The sequence below is a fragment of the Passer montanus genome, unplaced genomic scaffold (genome assembly GCF_014805655.1).
Source record: "Passer montanus isolate IOZ18808 unplaced genomic scaffold, ASM1480565v1 scaffold165, whole genome shotgun sequence".
NCBI lineage: Eukaryota > Metazoa > Chordata > Aves > Passeriformes > Passeridae > Passer > Passer montanus.
This window is the reverse complement of record NW_024363716.1, coordinates 580,602-597,636: the sequence shown is the minus strand read 5'-3', so window position 1 is coordinate 597,636 and position 17,035 is coordinate 580,602. Positions and strand designations below refer to the sequence as shown.

Here is a 17,035-nt window from a genome sequence, read left to right as displayed (position 1 = left end):
AAATGTATGGCGTGCGCAGCGCTGTGTTAGCTGCCTCAGTAATTTAATTGGAATGAAACGTGAAAAATGTGTCATTTTTTGAAGAATTTATGCATCGCTTCCTGGAAATCTCATTGTCTTAACTAGCAGCCTACTGTGTTCTGTTTAGCAGGCATAATCGCATTTTTATGTGTCTCCGTATTAGAAGTTAATGTGACCTCCCGTCTTTAGCTGCTGGAAAATAATAATAATAGCCAAAATAATAATATGTCCCCCCTGTCCCCTCCTGTCCTCCCTGTCCCCCCTGTCCCCTCCTGTCCCCACCTGTCCCTCCCTGTCCCCTCCTGTCCCCCCTGTCCCCCTGTTCTGCCCCTTCTCAAGTGCATTCCCCCTCCACCCCTCTGGATGTGGGGATTTGGGGTTTTTGGGAATTTGGGGTTTTTGAGGACTTGGGTTTTTGGGGATTGGGGTTTTTGGGGATTTGGGTTTTTGGGGATTTGGGGTCTTTGGGATTGGGGTTTTTGGGGATTTGGGTGTCCTGCCGGGACCCTCTGTGCCCCCCCCTGGAGCTCAAAGGTGACAAAGGTGAAAGGAGCAGCAGGATTTCGGCTGGCTCGGCTCAGGCGCGGGGGATGGCTCAGCCGGGATGGGATTTGCCCGAATCCCCCACAATTCCCACCAAAACAAGGCGTGGAGTCCAAAAGCCGGGAAAGGATCACGGAGATTTGGGATGGGAGCTCCCCCGGGAGGCACAAAATGCTGGGACACGGGGCAGGGCTGGGGCTGCCCGCGGAGGGACAGGGAACTCCTGGGAGTACAGCTGGAAGCTGGAGAGGGGAAGAATTCCTTTTCCTCCTCATTTCCATGCTCCAGGGGCAGCAGCTCTGGGAGCCAGGGATGCAAAGTCCAGCCAAACAGGAAAAATGAGTTATTCATATATATATATATATATATATATATAAGTAAATAAATAAATATATATATCATGTAGATAATATAAATATATAAACAAAAAGAAATAATATATAAAAATATGAAATATAATATAACATATATAATATACAAAATATAAATATATATACAATATATATACATGTATGTGTATGTATACACAGATGTATATATATGCACACAATTATATATATGTCTATTTATATATATGTATATAAATGTGTATATATATACAGACATATATATACGACTATATATAATATATATTATATATTTATATATTTTATATATTGTATTATTATATATTATATTATATATTATTATATATAGTATAATATATTGTTTATATATTAAAAATACAATACATACACTTTTTCTTTTTAAGCCAAACCAAAACCAAGTGTAATTCAGCACTGGAAGAATTTTGGGGAGCACTGTGGCAGGAGGACAGCTGTTCTCCCAAGGGATCCCTTTGGTCCAGCAGGGATTAACCTGGGGAGCCTGAGGGTGTGGGAAACACAAATCCTCGCTCCTCCTGGTCCCTTTGGCCCAGCCACTGTGGGACATGATGAGAACACAAACTCCACAATTTTGGGTTTTCCAGCCCCTTCCTGTGCCAGCCTGGGGACAGTGACAGGCACAAGGGGTATGGGAGATACAGGGATTTGTGTCACCCTGCTGCATGGAGTAGCCACAACATTCCTGGTGGCTCCTACATTAAAAAAAAAAATTAAAATATTGAATTTTAAATCTATTTTAGGGTCTTTATTAATGCTGCTAGACTTTGCATCCTGCTGAGAGCTTCTACACAGCACTTGTGCCTCTCCCAGGTGAGATTTATCCCAGGGGATTTGATGTTGACCTGGGATGGTTTGGGTCCCCTGGACTGGTTTGGGTCCCCTGGGATGGTTTGGGTCCCCTGGGATGGTTTGGGTCCCCGGGATGATTTGTGTCCCCTGCCGTGTCCTTCCCGTCCCACACCTGAGCAGCCCCCGCTGCTTTGCAGGGATCCTCCATCATCAGCATTATTCCTACCAGCCACTCATCATTTTATTACTCTTTATAATTTGCTTAAAGCACTATTAGAAGGGGGGAAAAAAACCCCAAAAGCTATACAAATTTCCAGCCAAAAGCACTTTTTAATCCTGGGAAAACAGCCATGGCAAGCGTGCCCATCATCACATGGATGCTCCTGGATCTGCTCCATGGATCTGCTCCTGGATCTGCTCCCTCACAGCACCACTCCCTGCGGCTCCAGCAGCAGGAAATCCCGCAGGGCCGCGGGCAGGGGCAGCAGGGGGATGCGGGAGTGGCACTTGTCCCCGCAGCGTGCCCGGATGGTGGCACGGCAGAGGTGCTGCAGGCTCCGGGCGGTGCCCGCCAGCCCCAGCAGGGACTCGTAGAACGGCCGGTGCTGCTGCAGAGAGGGGACAAGGACAGTGTCACCCGCCCCGCTGGCACCTCTCCTGGCTGCCAGAGAAGCTGGAGGTGTTTAGGGATGAAGATGGAAGGGAATGAGGGAAGGAGCCACAGGTGTGGCTGTGGGAGTGGGGTCCGGGCACTGACACAGGGAAAGGGTGGGTGAGGAATTGTCCTGCTGAATTGGGACCTTGTGGACTGGAATTCTCCTGCGGAATTGAGACCTTGTGGACTGGAATTGTCCTGCTGAATTGGGACCTTGTGGACTGGAATTCTCCTGCTGAATTGGGACCTTGTGGATTGGAATTGTCCTGTGGAATTGGGCCCTTGTGGACTGGAATTCTGTGGAATTGGGACCTTGTGGACTGGAATTCTCCAGTGGAAGCACCTTGGGGAAGGGCAGCCTCGGGGAGGGCGCAGCAGCATCCCACAGAAAGCTGATGTGGAAGAGACCCTGTTCCTGAGGGAGCAAAGCAGGATTGGGCTGTGCAGCCTTGGCCTTGCCTTAATTTGGGGGAAAAATCCTTTCTCCCATTCCTCAGAGCACCCTGAAGGCTTTGTTTGCATTCCAGCCATCCTTCACAGCCTGTGGGGCCAGGAGCCATCCCAAATCACCCCAGAGCGGGCTGGCTGTACCTGTTGCAGAGGAGCTTTTCCCAACCAAAACGAGGGATGTGGGCTCCTGCTGGGAAGTGCTCTGGCTCCAGGCTCACTTCTCGAGGCTGAGAGCGGATTTTATGGCAGGCTGGGGCAGGGATGTGGGGTCAGAGGGTGGTGGAGCTCAAGGGGTGCAAACCTGGAGAGATCAGGTGTGTGGTGCTGCTCTAGGGAATATTCCTTTTGGTTTTCTTCCATCCAAATGAAGTCTGGGGGTGGGGGCAGAGGGGGAATCATTCTGTGGGGAAAATAAACCCCAGTTCTGTGGGGAAAACCCCCTCCTTGGGTGTCAAGCCAGCAGAGCTGCCTCACCTGGAACACCTCCTCTGGCACGGCCTCTGCCCACTCCTGGGACACCGGGATTTGGGAGTAGGAGTTGAAGAGGACCTCGATGACCTCCGGCACGGCCGCGCAGGACTTCAGCACCTGTCCAGGGACATGGGAGGGCTCAGACACAGAGGCAGGGCCAGAGGGGACAGCAGCCACCTGCTGCAGCCAGGGTTTGTCCCACCCCACCCCGCTCCGGGCTGGGATAGCCCCGTGTCGGGATGGGGCAGGCGTGGGGTTTCTCCTGGTGCCTTTTGGAGCAGGGGGAAGTCCCGCCTTGCTGTGGCACTTCTTCCTCTGGATGCAGCCCTCGCTCCTTATTTACATTTTTGGCTTGGATAATATTTTCTTTATGGCTTGATGTAAAATCAATGGGACGCAGAGCCACGATGCAGCTCGTGAGCCAAGCCTGTCTCTGATATTCCCTAGGCAGGGAAAAACCCCTCCGAGCTGCGCTGGCTCCCTCCTGCCCTTCTGCTGGGCCTTCACTTCCACCACTCCCCATCCCCACAGTCCCTGCCAGACAGGGAAACTCCCAAATTCTCCCACCCCGCCACCTTTACACGTCCCAGACCTCCCAACCTCAAGGCCCCGCGCGCGAGGCGCTCTCCGGGCGCCATTTTGGGGCCGGTACCTTGACGAAGGCCGGGGGCCAAATCTTCTGGGAGCCGTGGTTGAGCAGGAGCTGCACGCTGAGGTGGGGCCGCAGCTCCGGGTGGCAGGCAGCGCCCTGCAGGGCCCAGCCCAGCGGGGACACGCCGTCGTAGTCGATGGCGTTGGCGTCGGCGCCGCGCCGCAGCAGCAGCCGCACCAGCTCGGCGTTGGCCGCCCCGCAGGCCCGGTGCAAGGGCCGCCTCCAGCTCTCGTCCCGGGCCTCCACGTCGGCGCCGTGCTCCAGCAGCAGCTGGAAAAGCTGCAGGGAATGGTCGCCGGCGGCCGGGGCCTGCCCGCAGAGCACGCCCAGCGCCGTCTCCTGGCGCGCGTTGCGGGCGTCGACGCGGGCGCGGCGCCGCAGGTAGAGGCGGGCGTGGGGGCAGAGACGGGGCCGGGCGGCCACGTGCAGGGCCGTGTCCCCTCCCGCCTCGCTCGGCAGCTCCACGGCCGCCCCGTGCATCAGCAGGAGCTTGGCACACCTGCGGGAAGGGGTTTTAGGATGGGGGTTTAGGGGTGGTGCGGGTGGAGCCATGAGGGATGGTGGGGTGGGAAATGGTATGGGGTGAGGGGGAGGTCATGCTGGAGCTGGGGGTGTGGCACTCGGGGATTTGGGGAGGGAGCAGCACAGGCTGGGCAGGTGGCACTGTGCCCTGGTGCCCTCCACAGTGAGGGCAGCAGTGGTTTGGGCCATATCTCCCTCTGCTCCTTGACCAGGGTCATGCATGGATGGTCATCCTTGGCCATCCTGGACTGTCCTTGAATACCTTGACACTCCTTGACCATCCTGGACTGTCCTTAGCCATCTTAACCACCCTTGACCATCCTAGGCTATCCTTAGCCATCTTGACCATCCTTGACCATCCTTGACCCTCCTTGACCATCCCAGACTGTCCTTAGCCATCTTAACTACCCTTGACCATCCTAGACTGCCCTTAGTCATCTCGACCATCCTTGACCATCCCGGACTGTCCTTTGCCATCCTGACTATCCTTGACCACTCCTGAACATCCTTGAATACCTTGACCATTTTCAACCGTCCTTGACTGTCTTCAACTATCCTTGACCACCCCTGACCATTCCTGAACCCCTTGACCATCCTAGCCCCACTTGCTTGGATATAAAAATGGATTTTCCTGCTCCCTTGGAGGGTCCCCAACACCTGTGTGTGCTCCTGCTGCAGAGGGCTGTGTTTTCACAGAACCACAGAATATCCTGAGCTGGGAGGGACCCACGGGGATCGTGGAGTCCAGGGGCTGAGCACCATCCTTTAACTCCTCCTGCCTCTCTAATTTTCATCTTTTGTTTCAGCTCAGGTGTCAGTGGAGCCCTGGGTGAGGGTCTGGGCTGACACAGAAGCAGCAGGAAGGGGAGAGAAATCCCAGCCTGATCTTTCCAGCAGCGGGAATGGGGAAGAAGAGGAACCTCAGGGAGGAAGGACAGCACCAGGATATTGCTGGTTTTTCCTGGCCCAGGGGAATGCTAACATGTGTGGGAAAAATATCAATAATAAAATAATGAGATAATACTACTACTAATAATATACTTGACTTTTCTGGACCTGCCTCATCACCTCCCCAAGGATTTGCTGGGAGGATTTTCATTGTCCTTGGCAGTGCAGAATTTACAGACACCTCCCTGGCCTGCTTTTCCCGTGCACCTCAAGCCTGAGATGCCAGAAACATCCCTTCAGGATCTTTTCCTGTACTTCCCAGAGGTGCCAGCCCTCACCAGAGGCTCCACCATGGATGCTCTGCTTGGGGTGTGGTTGCATGAGAGTGGATTTAGGTGGGGTTGTGCCATTCCCAAAATCCTCAGGTCCCTACTTTCCAATTTAATTTTTTGCACTAGGATGCTGAATCCCTTTCTTCAGGAGTGTTTTTTCTCCCTGAGGCTTTTTTGGGGCTCGCTGGCTGCTGTTGGAGGGGATCACTCAGACACTCAAGTCTCTTTTACTGGTCTTGGCCATCCTTGTCAGCAGGGAGTTTGTAGCCCTGATTATGATTATTCTCTTGGGATCTCTCCAGAGCAGCTTAATCCTGATGTCACAGGTAGCTCTGCACCCTAAAATAACACATTCAGGGCAAACCAATGATGGTTCTGCAGGAAAAAATGGGAAAAAATTATTGCTGACTTGGCTGCAAAAATGCAGCAGCCTCGCCCTGAGAAAAATCCCCTTTTGTTCTGCTTTTCTTCTTTTTTTGGGGGTAGATCATGCTTAAAGCATTCCCAGGCAAGGAGGCAGCTGTGCCTTGGCACAAACATTGCCCTGGTTTGGGCTGAAGATTTCCACCTGCTGAAGATTTCCAATCCTCACTGTGCCCTGGGCTTTTCCCTTACAGAGAACCCCACCCTGGGAGCTCAGTTCCTCTTCATCTCCTGCTAGACCTCCCAAATATTCTCCTGTGGAAGGACCATCCTTCCTGAGGCTGCATCCCTGGAGGGTTTTTCTTTTTGGTTATCAAGTGCTGGAAGAAACCCAAGCTGCTTTATACTGGATTTTCCCCTGGGTGCTCCTCCCTTGGCACAGAGGGAATGCTGGCAGGGAGTTATGAACAAGGGAAGATCTCTTCCAGTGAATGGAAAGGGTGGGAGCCTGGGAGGTGCATTTCTCTCCTGTTTGGATAGCTGGGCATCAGCAGGTTCTGGGTAGGTGCTGTTGTTAACCTCTACAATCTCTGCTGATGAGCTCCAACACTTCCCCAGCGTTTCTGGCTTCCTGTATGTTCATTCACAGCCTGGTTGTTGCCACCAGACTGGACTAAAATCCCATTAAATAAGGCCCAGCAATGGCTTGCTGCTTTTTCAAGGGCTCCTCTCCAATCCTCTGGGAATACCGAAAGAGCATGCTGAGTTCAGCTTTCCGTTTATCTCAGCAGAAATTCCGTGGCAAAACAAATAACTTTGTTTTCCATCCAGCCTGGCGCCTAATTTCGACTAATTTAAACTCACTTCCAAGCCATTCCCAACCCGTTTGCAGGTGATGGGTGACATCCCCTTGCTTGGGCAAGTCACTTCTTAAGGCAAAGGAAATTTGGGGTGAGCGCTGCTGGTGCTCCACCTTCGCCCTGCCCTGGGCTCCTGGATCAAATGGAATGGGAGCAAATTATTTGGGATTGTTTTTTTTTTCATTTCTTCACCCATCAGAGAGTCAGGATGTGCCCACTGCCCTCCTTATGCCAGGAAGGCTCCCACTGGCTGGGATGGAAACCACCCAGGCTGGGAAAGCGGGATTTGTTAGGAACGGGATGCGAAGAACAACCAGCAGGAGGAGCAGGAGATTGGGGCAGCGGAGGCTGCAGGGAAAATCCCGTCCCAAGAACCCGCTCAGGCCCCAGTTTCCTCAAGGAAAAACCTCCTGATTGTTTTTCCCCCCCGTGCCCGGGGTCGGAGCGAGGTTTGTCTGTGGAAGCCCTCATTCCCAGCCCTGTGGCTGCTCCTGGGCTCTTTGTCTCTCTGTCAGGACCCAGCCAGGAGCTGCTCTTGCTCAGCTTCCCAAAACCATGGCTCCAAACGCTCCGAGTGCTGTATTTAGCAAGGCAGAACAGAGCAGAGGATGAGGTTTAGCACTAGATGATGCTAAATGCTGGCTTTTCAAATCTCTGGGCTTTTTTCCCTTGCAGTGTTGCTTTCCCACAGCCCCAGGGCAGAGTGCCCAGGATGATGCTGGAACAGCTGGAGGGTGCCTGGGGGTGGCTGCTCTGGGTCAGTGCCCATCTCCCTGGCATTTGGAGCCTTGTCTTGACCTTTTTAGGCTCCTGCCTTCCTGCTCAGCTCCTGTTTCCTGCTCATCCCTCCCATTCCCCTGTCCCTGGTGCTTGCTCCCTATCCCAGTGCCCCTCGGACGCTGCCTGAGCTCCTGCATTGACCCATCCCACCTTTCATCCCCCATCCCTCGGCTCTGGGGGCTTGGAGGAGGTGGAGAACTCTGCTTCCAGCTCTCATGGTGGAGGGAAGGCTCAGAGAAGGGAATTGCTCAGCTGGAAGCAGGGGTGACACCTTCCTGTCCCATCCCTTGGCTTCCCAGAGCTCCTTCCTTGCCGAGCTCTTTCCAGTGCGAGGCTGGAGCAGGGAAGTTCCTCCCCAGGCAGGCTCTCCCTGGCCACGAGGGAAGCCTGGGACGTTCAGGGAGATCTGGAGGAGGGCTCTGCAGATGCTGAGCATCCCTTCCTGCCGTGATGGGAGGCAGGAGCCGTGTCCTGCATCCCTGCCAGCGCCTGCCCAGCGCCCCACGCCCGCTCTCCCCTCCCCTCCCCGCCGCCGAGCCTCTTCCTCTCCCCCTCAATTATTTTTATTTTATTTTTTTTTCGGGGTGCCAATAAAGGCAGGCTCCTTTAATCATCCCCAGCTTTAAGAGGGAAAAGGGAGAGCGCCAGGGAGAGAGTGCAGTGAATTTAGAGACTCATCTTACCCCACCATGTTAATTATCTCGGCTGTAAAAAAGAGGTCAAGGAGAGGAACTCTACTAAATAGGCCGACGTTGGCATGAACAGCTCCTAAAGTGAAGAAGGTAAGACTGAACTTTACTGGAACTTTTTTTTTTCCATCTCTTCAAAAAGCTCCTAGATTAAAGCTCTGATATCCTTTTTGTTGAAATCTCATGGATTCTGAAGCTCAAATGGCTGGAAGGAAGCCCAGATAATTTTTTTTTATCCCAGTCACTGAGAGGCTCAAAGGTTTTAAGTCCTGCCCCCATGGTGAATTGCCGAGTATATGGGAATACAGAAGAACCTGGCACATAGGTGTTCTGGCCATTGTTATCGAGAGGGAGAAAAATAAAATAGCTCTCTATGTAGGTCAATGACCTGCTCTTTGTTGTCAGTAAAAAATTAAGGATGACCTAAAATCTACTACTCAACGAAAAAAATAATAAAATAAAAAAAAAGGAGGCGAGGTAAAGTAGTCTCCCCCTAATCAAAGAGGAAATGTTTGTGTTACCCAAAGCTTGACCTCCTCAGTCTCCAACTTTAGCAAAGTCTTTGCTATTGAAAAAGCAGTGGTCGAAACCTCAAACCCTGTCTGAAATGTCTATTAATTTTTGATCTTTCAAGGGAGTTGGCTCAGTTATTGTAGAAGCCCCCGTAGCGCCGGGCGCCGTAGTGAAGGGGCTCGCAGCATTTCCATTATAAAGCCCCAATATTCCAGGCCTTACAACTCAGCTGTTGCCACCTCGGGGCTGTCTGATCCTGGCTGGCTCACCTGCCATCCCCCTCTGCCTTCCGAGGGAATGGAACATGCAAATCAGTGAGAGCAGGTCTGTTTTCTAATACATCTATATAAAATAGTATTTTTTCCCAAGCGTGGAAGCAAAGCCAGGGCACCTGGACCTCTGTGGTCCAGGAGATCCTCTGCAAGGCCTGGGGTGGTTTGGTGGCCCCATCTCTTCAGGGGGAGAAGCCTAAAATCAGGGAAGCACTGGGGCTTTAGGATGGGGCTGGAGGATGAGGTTGAAGGTGTAAAGAGAGCTCAGGTGAAGGAATTAAATCCAGCTCTTGCCTGCAGCATCCTCCCTTTCCCACCCTGCTCCTTCCAGCCCTCACGGCACCAAGGATGCCTTGGATTCATCCCTAGATTTTTTCGGCTGAACCAGAAGTTGATTAATACCTGATTTTTGGACATCTTGCAGAGACTCTTACTGATAAGCAGAGATCAAACCTTTCCCTCTCTGGCTGCTTCCCTTCTGCAGAGCTCTCTCCCCGTGTCGTGGTCTGTGACATGCTGGAACCTCGCTTCCACCACCTACCTCCAGGTAATCTTGCCTGCCTGGAGGGCAGAGGATGGAAGCCAGGCTGGCTTTCCAGGGAAGCTGGCAAGTGATGGAATTCACTGTGGCCCTAAGCAGTTTCATCAGGATAATATCAAGTGGCTGAGCTCTTTATAAAAAAAAAGGAAAATATCCTCATTCTGTGTGTCTAGTGATCCAGGCACTTAAAGTCCTACAGAAACATATTTTGCTGCGTTTTTCCATATTTTTCCAGGCAATTTTTATGCTCATCTGGTGATGCTGATGCAGGGTGGGATGTGGGTGCACACGGAGGAGCCCAGCCCTGCCTGTGAGCCAAAGGGGATCCCCACGTGGCTTGTGCGGGGTGAGGGGGTGGGAGCATTGCTCCACATCCCATAAACCCATCCTGAGCATCTCCTGGGGAAGTCTGCTGGATCTGGGCTGCAGGACTTACTGATTTTAGGGGAAATAGCCAGGAAAGAGGAGCAAGGAAAGGCTGAGGCTGGGCTGCTCCTGTCCATGGGGAGAAGACTTAGGCTGAGCAATGTGCCTGGCACCAAAATGCCCTTTTTATTTTTGTCTCTGCTGTGGCAGTGGAAAGATGTGGGAGCCTGTGGGAAGCCTTGCCATGGATCACAGCATGGTTTTTTGCTTCATGGCATCTTTCTTGCTTTATGGCATCTTTTTTGCCTCCCACAGGCAAAACTCCTGGGCTGTGTGCACAGGGGATGCACAGCGAGGTTGTCATGAAATGCCAGAATGGTTTGGATTGGAAGGTTTGGGTGGAAGAGGTTTTACAGCAACTTCTGTGAGCCAGGGAGAAGTTTGAGAAGAGGATCCATGTTTGATAAGAGGATCTGTGCTTTTAAAATGAGGATCCACGTTTGCCCCTGAAAGAATTTCCTACCAAGGCTGTTGACAGACAAACCAAGAAAGAAGGATAAATAAATAAGAGAATAAGTAAGAGAAGCCTGCAACTGCCCATTCCAATAATCACTTTGTTTGTCCCTTCTAACCAATGAGTAAAGTGTAAACTTCTGAGCTTTGTAAGAGTGTCTGAAAAGCATGCATGCTAGAATAAAAGCAGTTTGAAGCCTTCTGGAAATGGAGTGTTGTAGCCGCATTTCTCTTCACGGAGAAAAGCAAGGCACAATTTCCCGAGGATATTTCTGGGATTCACATTCTCTGAACCTCAGAGAAATTAAAAATAATTCTTATCTCAATTCTTACCTAACAGTTCTCTATGCTCCTGTGTTGTTCACAAGTGGAGTGCATCGTGGAAGATTGTTCACCTGAAGGGAGCTGGTAATTGGATTCTGGCGGGAGTGTTTTGATTCACTGACCAAGCGAATCCAGGTGTGTGCGTGTCGGGACAGTCACAAGACTCTGGGCAGTGGAGCTGAGTTGGGCGCTTGTGCAGATTCAGTTTAGATGCAATGTAATTAATACAGTATAGAATAATATAGTAAAATAAAGTAATTAATTAGCCTTCTGACATCAGTGGAGAAATGCATCATTCCCCCCTCATCGGCGTTGCCCGCTTTACTACAGAGCGCGCTGCTTTGTATTGTCTCCATCTCACCTACGACAGAAGGGACCTCAAAGCCCGACCCATCCCACCCCGTGCCAGGGCAGGGACCCCTCCCAGCGCCCCAGGCTGCTGCAGGCCCCGTGCCAGCCCCGGGCAGCAGGGCCGTCCTTACCGCAGCGAGTCCCGCGAGGTGCAGAGGTGCAGCGGGGCCGCGCCCCGCTCGCCGCGCGCGTCGGGCTGGGCCCTGTACTCCAGCAGCAGCTCCACGCAGTCGCCGTGCCCGCCCTGGCAGGCCAGGTGCAGCGGGGCCTGTCCCCCCGGGGCCAGGTTGGGGTCGGCCCCGCGGCGCAGGAGGTGCCGCAGGCAGTCGGGGTGGCCGTGGCGGGCGGCGAGGCACAGAGGGGTGCTCAGCTCCAGGCGCTCCTCCAGCGCCCACAGCCCTGCGGGACACGGGAATGGCTGCGGCATTCACGCTCTCTGGAAAAGCCCTTCGCCCAGGAGCTTGCTCCTGGGAAGCTGAGCAGCCTCAGGGAAAAGGAAAACAATTCTTATCTCATTTGCTTCTCCTGTGTTGTGCTCATGTGGAATGTGTTTGGAGATTGTTTACCCACAGGTGATTGTTTCATTGGGTTCTGCTGTGAGCTGTTTTCACTCTTTGACCAATCAATGCCAAGATGTGTCGGGACTCTGGACAGAGTCACGAGTTTCATTATTATCTTTTTAGCCTTCTGTAAGTATCCTTTCTGTATTCTTTAGTGTACTATAGTATTCTTTAATATAATATAGTATTCTTTAATATAATGTAGTTTCGTAAAATAATAAATTAGCCTGCTGAGAGTGGAGTCAGGTTCATAATTCCTGCCTTCATCAGGACATTCCCAGCAAATACAATAAATGGGGCTCTGACTGCACCTGGTTCATTCCTGCCCCTGCATTCCCATCCCCTGCCCAGCAGCCTGGGGGCTGGAGCAGCTCCTGACAGGGCTCTTCCCCTTTTTCTCTGGCAGCTTTAGGGGCTGGTTGGCTCCGTGGCTCTGACTGCAGTTGGAAGGAGGGGAAACAAAACCCCCTCAGTGTGTGCTCATCCAGGAGAGGAATTTCAGGTGGAACCAGGTGGGCAAGCCAATGCCCTGCTGGCCACCAGGGCACACAGCCCCCTGTGCAAGTGGCTGGCAGGAGCTAAAGGCAGCTCAGGAATTCCCCAGGAAAGGAAAAGTCAACTTTTCTGGGAGTGAAGGCACCCAAGCCAGGTGGGAGGGTGGTGGAGGGCTGGGCTTGGGATGTGCTGGGTTTGGGATCAGCCAGAGTGAGGAATTGTGTTTCCCAGCAGCTCCAGGACCTCCTGGACCATCTCCTGAGCACCTGGGGCCATGGGGAGCATCACCTCAGGAGGCATCCTGAGACCAAGAGCATCTGATCCCTTCTGATAGCACCATGAGGAATTTGGGCTGTGAGCCCTCCTGAAAGCATTCCCAAAACACAGGGTGTCTAATCCCAGCCTGAGGAAATCACATGGATGCACAGATCTTACACTTCCACTGGGTTAGTAGGCGCAGAAGAGAAGAAAATATTAAGAGTGATGGATATTAATGGCCAGAACTGTGGGCTAACCAAAAACCTTAGGCACACCCAAGGCACCGAGATGCACTGCCCCTCTCCTCCTTAGGGTTAGTAAACATCCACTGATTTCATTCTCCTGGCCTGGCCTTCAAAGGAAAAGTACCTGAGAGTCCATAAGAGGCTTGGCTTTTCACCTGCCACTCCAGCTGGTTTCTACTGATCTCAAAGACCAGGTTGACATCTTGGTGGTATCTGTCAGTCAGGACCTGCAGGCTCCTCAGGTCTCCCGTGACCAGGGCTGTGTAGAACCTGGCGATGGGAGCTCGAGGTGCCAAGGGATGCTCCGAGCCCAACTTGGAGGAAATCCTCAGCTTTGCTGTCCCAGCTCCTGGTGCCTCGCTCATGCCAGTGCTTCCTGGTGTGCAGATCCTGCCTGGGGGCATGGCCAGGCTTTTATAGCCCATTGGCTCCATCCTCTTGGCTCACTGTCTAATTATAATCCAGTCCAGGCTCTGTTGTGGGGTATTTATAACTGCAGAGGGGCTGGAGCATGATGGACACGGGGTACAATGAGGGTCAGGTGGTCACTGGGCCACGCTGCAGCAGCACCTCTTGGATTAAATTGCTGGATTTTTTGGAGGCTCCAACTTGGGACAGAGGTGTTTAGGCTGGGAGGAAACAGGTGCCTAGTGTTTAGGAAACTAAAAAAAAAAAAAAAAAAAAAGGAATTTAGTAAACTGCTGTCTGTCTATCCCCAATAACCTTATTTGTGTCCTCTGAGCTTTGGGAGGATTCCCCCCACCTCTATTTTATTTTTTTCATGAAGGTGCTCATGTGAGATTCCAGTCCTGTGGTTGCAATGTGGAAAAATCTGGGCTACGTGTTACTGGGCCAGCCTGGAATGCTGGGATGGCCCTTGCAGCGAGGTACAAACGCTCCTGGGGCTTTGGCAGGGGAAGCTGCTCCCCCAGACAGTGCCTTGTATAGGAGACAGAAAGCTCCACTGGATGCCAGCAGAGCATTCCCTGCTCCCACTTCCCCCAGGCTCCTTTCCTCAAGGTCACCGGAGAGATCCGTGCTGGGGACGAGAATAGAGACTGGCATCTCGTGACTTGGGGGCTCTGGGTGACAAAGGCTGCCCGTCCCAGCCCTGCCACCCACCTCTGTGGGGAACAAACCCGCTCAGAGCCGATTTTGGGATGTCCAGCCAGAGCTGGAACGCTGCATGGTTCCCTCTGTGCGGAGCCAGCCTGAGGCTGGGAGGAATTTTTGGGACCTTCCTGGGGATCCGGAGCATTCCTGAGCCAGCACCCCCGTGCTGCCAGAGCCACCTGAGGTTCCCCTGAGTGTGTTCCCAGCATGGCTGTGGTGACACCCATCTCTGGAGCCCCAAAACTCCCTGCTGTGTCCATGAGGGATGGGGCTTGCTGAGCTAAGGGGTTCCTGGTGAAGGACCCCCCTAAGGCCCCTGCTCATGGGAAGCAGCACTGGGAGATAATTTGGGAGATAATTCCCTGTTTTCTCCTTCTTTTCCCCTTGCTCTCAAGGCCAGCATTCCCACCTGGCCGTCCCCAGCCTCTCTGTTGGTTTGGAGCCTCCAAAGCCCCTCATTTTCCCTCTGCTTTCACCACTCGTTGCTGTTTTGCTGCACGCAGGATTTCAGTGCCCATACCCTGCTCTGGTATGGCCTGAGCCACCTCCTCAAGCTCTGCTCTGGTATGAAAACACCCCTGGGCACCCTCATTTTCCCTCTGCTTTCACCACTCGTTGCTGTTTTGCTGCACCCAGGATTTCAGTGCCCATTCCCTGCTCTGGTAATGCCTGAGCCACCTTCCTCCTGGTATGAAAACACCTCAGGCATCCCTGGGCTCCTGCAGGAGCTTTGGAGATCCAGACAGGGATCATGCACCTCAGGGTGACATTCCCAGAGCTTGTGTCTCTGGTGACCCTGTCATATTTTGGTGGTGACGCGGAGGAATCCTGCCTCACACCGCAGGGATCACCTTCCCTGGGCAGGGATTGCCTCCCGGGTAAATTTAGCACAGAGGGCAGGCCTTGTGGGTCAGCCCCGGGCTAATTCCCTTGGCTGGCACTGGATTGGCCTCGGGATTGTGCAGAGACACCCCGTGACCCTTCTCAATCTGCATCTATTTGCATAAAAACACCAGGGTTAAAGCCAGCCTGGCACGGCAGGAGTGCAGAGAAATGCTCCCCATGGCACACAGACCCGGGGCTGGGCTCTGCCAGGGCAAACAAGGGTGTTGAGCTGCTGGTGAAGCACTTGTTGCCTTCAGGCAGCGAGTTTGGGCGCTGGAGGAAACCCCACAAGGCTGCCCTGGGGCCATGCTGTGCTGCAGGCCTTGGGCACAGCTCTGTGATCCTGGGGATCTGAGCCTGCCAAAACCAGGCCTGGGATCATCCTGCTGTGTCCTTCCTGCACAGGCCAGAGCCCCAGAAGGGGTCACAGTGAGCACCTCTAGCCTCGCCCTCGCCCATCCCCAGCACCTTCTCCCTGCGGAGCACACCCCACTGAGCAAAACATTTGGCATTTCCCTTCCCCGCATCAAGGGGGTCTGCCCATAACAGCTTCCACTGCCTGCTGCAGCTCCCCATTGCTGGCAAAACTCATTCCTGGCACAGGGAGGCCACAACACACAGCAGCAGGAGGGTTTGAGCTTGTCCCCCAAGTGCAGGTGCCACAGAACTCAGTCCTCACGCTGGGGACACCTCAGCCCTCCTGGTCCCAAAGCCCCACGAGGGTAGAGCATCCAGATGTGCAGAGCTCCTGGCACCTCCACCCTGCTTTACAGCTGCCCTCTGGCAGCAGGGATGCCATTATCATCATCATCATTATTATTCTTGCAGGGAAATGTCCGGCGTGGTGCAGGAGCCTGCAGCACTGCCTCCTGATTCCAGCCTTGCATCCCCTCCTAGCCCCCCCAAATAGCTCAGACGGGGTCCCTGTGATGGCAGCGTCCCCCCAGCACCCCGTGGCTGTGGGACTGAGGGGTGGCAATGCCACCACGGCCCCAAACCTACCTTGGAGCCATGTGAGGGGGGCTCTCCTGGCTGATGGTCCCTCATCCCCCCTGATCACCATCCCTGCCCGGGCAGAGCGAGGTGGGAGCTTCAGTGCCCTCTCTGGGAGCCAGGGGCCACCTTGCAAAGAGCCACCCTGTCCCCAGCACGTCCCCACATTTATATTTGCAGCTCTCCCTGTGACAGCACTGCCCAGCTATGTGGCTGTGGTCGGGCTGTCCCTGCCAACACACATGTCCCTGTCCCTGTGCCTGGGGAGGGGCTCACGCCTTTAGCCCCCCCAAAAACACTTCTGCAGATGCTGCTGCTGCTGCTGAGCTCTTCTTTAGAAGCTGCTGCCTGGTGAAATATAAACTTGTCCCGAGGCTGCATTGATTTTGTGCAGTTTTTATTGGAAATTAGATGATATTTAAGCATTTCCCTTTAACAGCTCTATATAACATGGAAAGGTCTTGTGCTACAGTTAGTTTATAGTGGCTCGTCTTTGTCAGATGTAAATAATTCAATAAACCCCTCTCCAAACTCTTTCCAATTATAACTGCACAATTTTCCTCCCCCCCCCCCCCCCTTTCCCCCATCAATTACAGGAATAATAATTTTAAAAAAAGCTCTTAGCTCAGGTAAAAATTCAAGGGCTCCCTTCTCCCCACCTCCCTGCTGGAGAGCTGTTAATTATCCCCTGGGAATTCAGTCCTGGGGCACATCCCTTTGAAAGGTGGAGCCCTCCCAGTTGTTTACCCCCTGAGTTATGCGCTCTTGGAATGTCACCCCGTGTGCCAGGCTGGAAAAGCAGCTGGGGCTGACCCTCATCACGTGTCTCCCACCCAGTCTCAGCACTGGAGGCTCCTTGTGGGGTCCAAAATGTGGGATTTCCTCCTGGGATGGGAGACACCCAGCTGTGATTTGCCTCGTGGCACCCTCACCCCTCACAGCCTGCCACCAAAAAGGGTTTTATGAAGGCTTACAGGGTGAGGACCCAGTGCTGGGCATTTCAGGGCTCAGATCCCAGCCCTCTTCCCCAGCTCTTGGGATCTGAAGCAGGTTCACCCCATTCCCTACTGGAATTCCAGCACTGCCATCACTGTGGGAGGTGCACACAGAGGAGCTGGATGGCCACCACGAGCTCCAACAAGCCCTTGACTTGGTTTCGTGTCACCCCTGAGCACAGTCAGTGTCTGACACCGGCAAGTGCCAGG

At 53.2% G+C, this 17,035-nt stretch overlaps 1 protein-coding gene across 1 annotated transcript; it reads right to left on the bottom strand.

The window, feature by feature from the left end:
• Positions 1-1,964: 1,964 nt before the first annotated feature.
• ASB18 (ankyrin repeat and SOCS box containing 18) lies at positions 1,965-15,998 on the bottom strand. The gene is made up of 6 exons (XM_039703621.1): positions 15,840-15,998; positions 12,964-13,501; positions 11,413-11,680; positions 3,968-4,466; positions 3,319-3,432; positions 1,965-2,347 (listed from the first exon to the last, which is right to left on the bottom strand). The coding sequence occupies exons 2-6, from the start codon at positions 13,271-13,273 to the stop codon at positions 2,162-2,164; spliced, it is 1,377 nt and encodes a 458-aa protein (XP_039559555.1). The 5' UTR covers positions 13,274-13,501; positions 15,840-15,998; the 3' UTR covers positions 1,965-2,161.
• Positions 15,999-17,035: the final 1,037 nt, after the last annotated feature.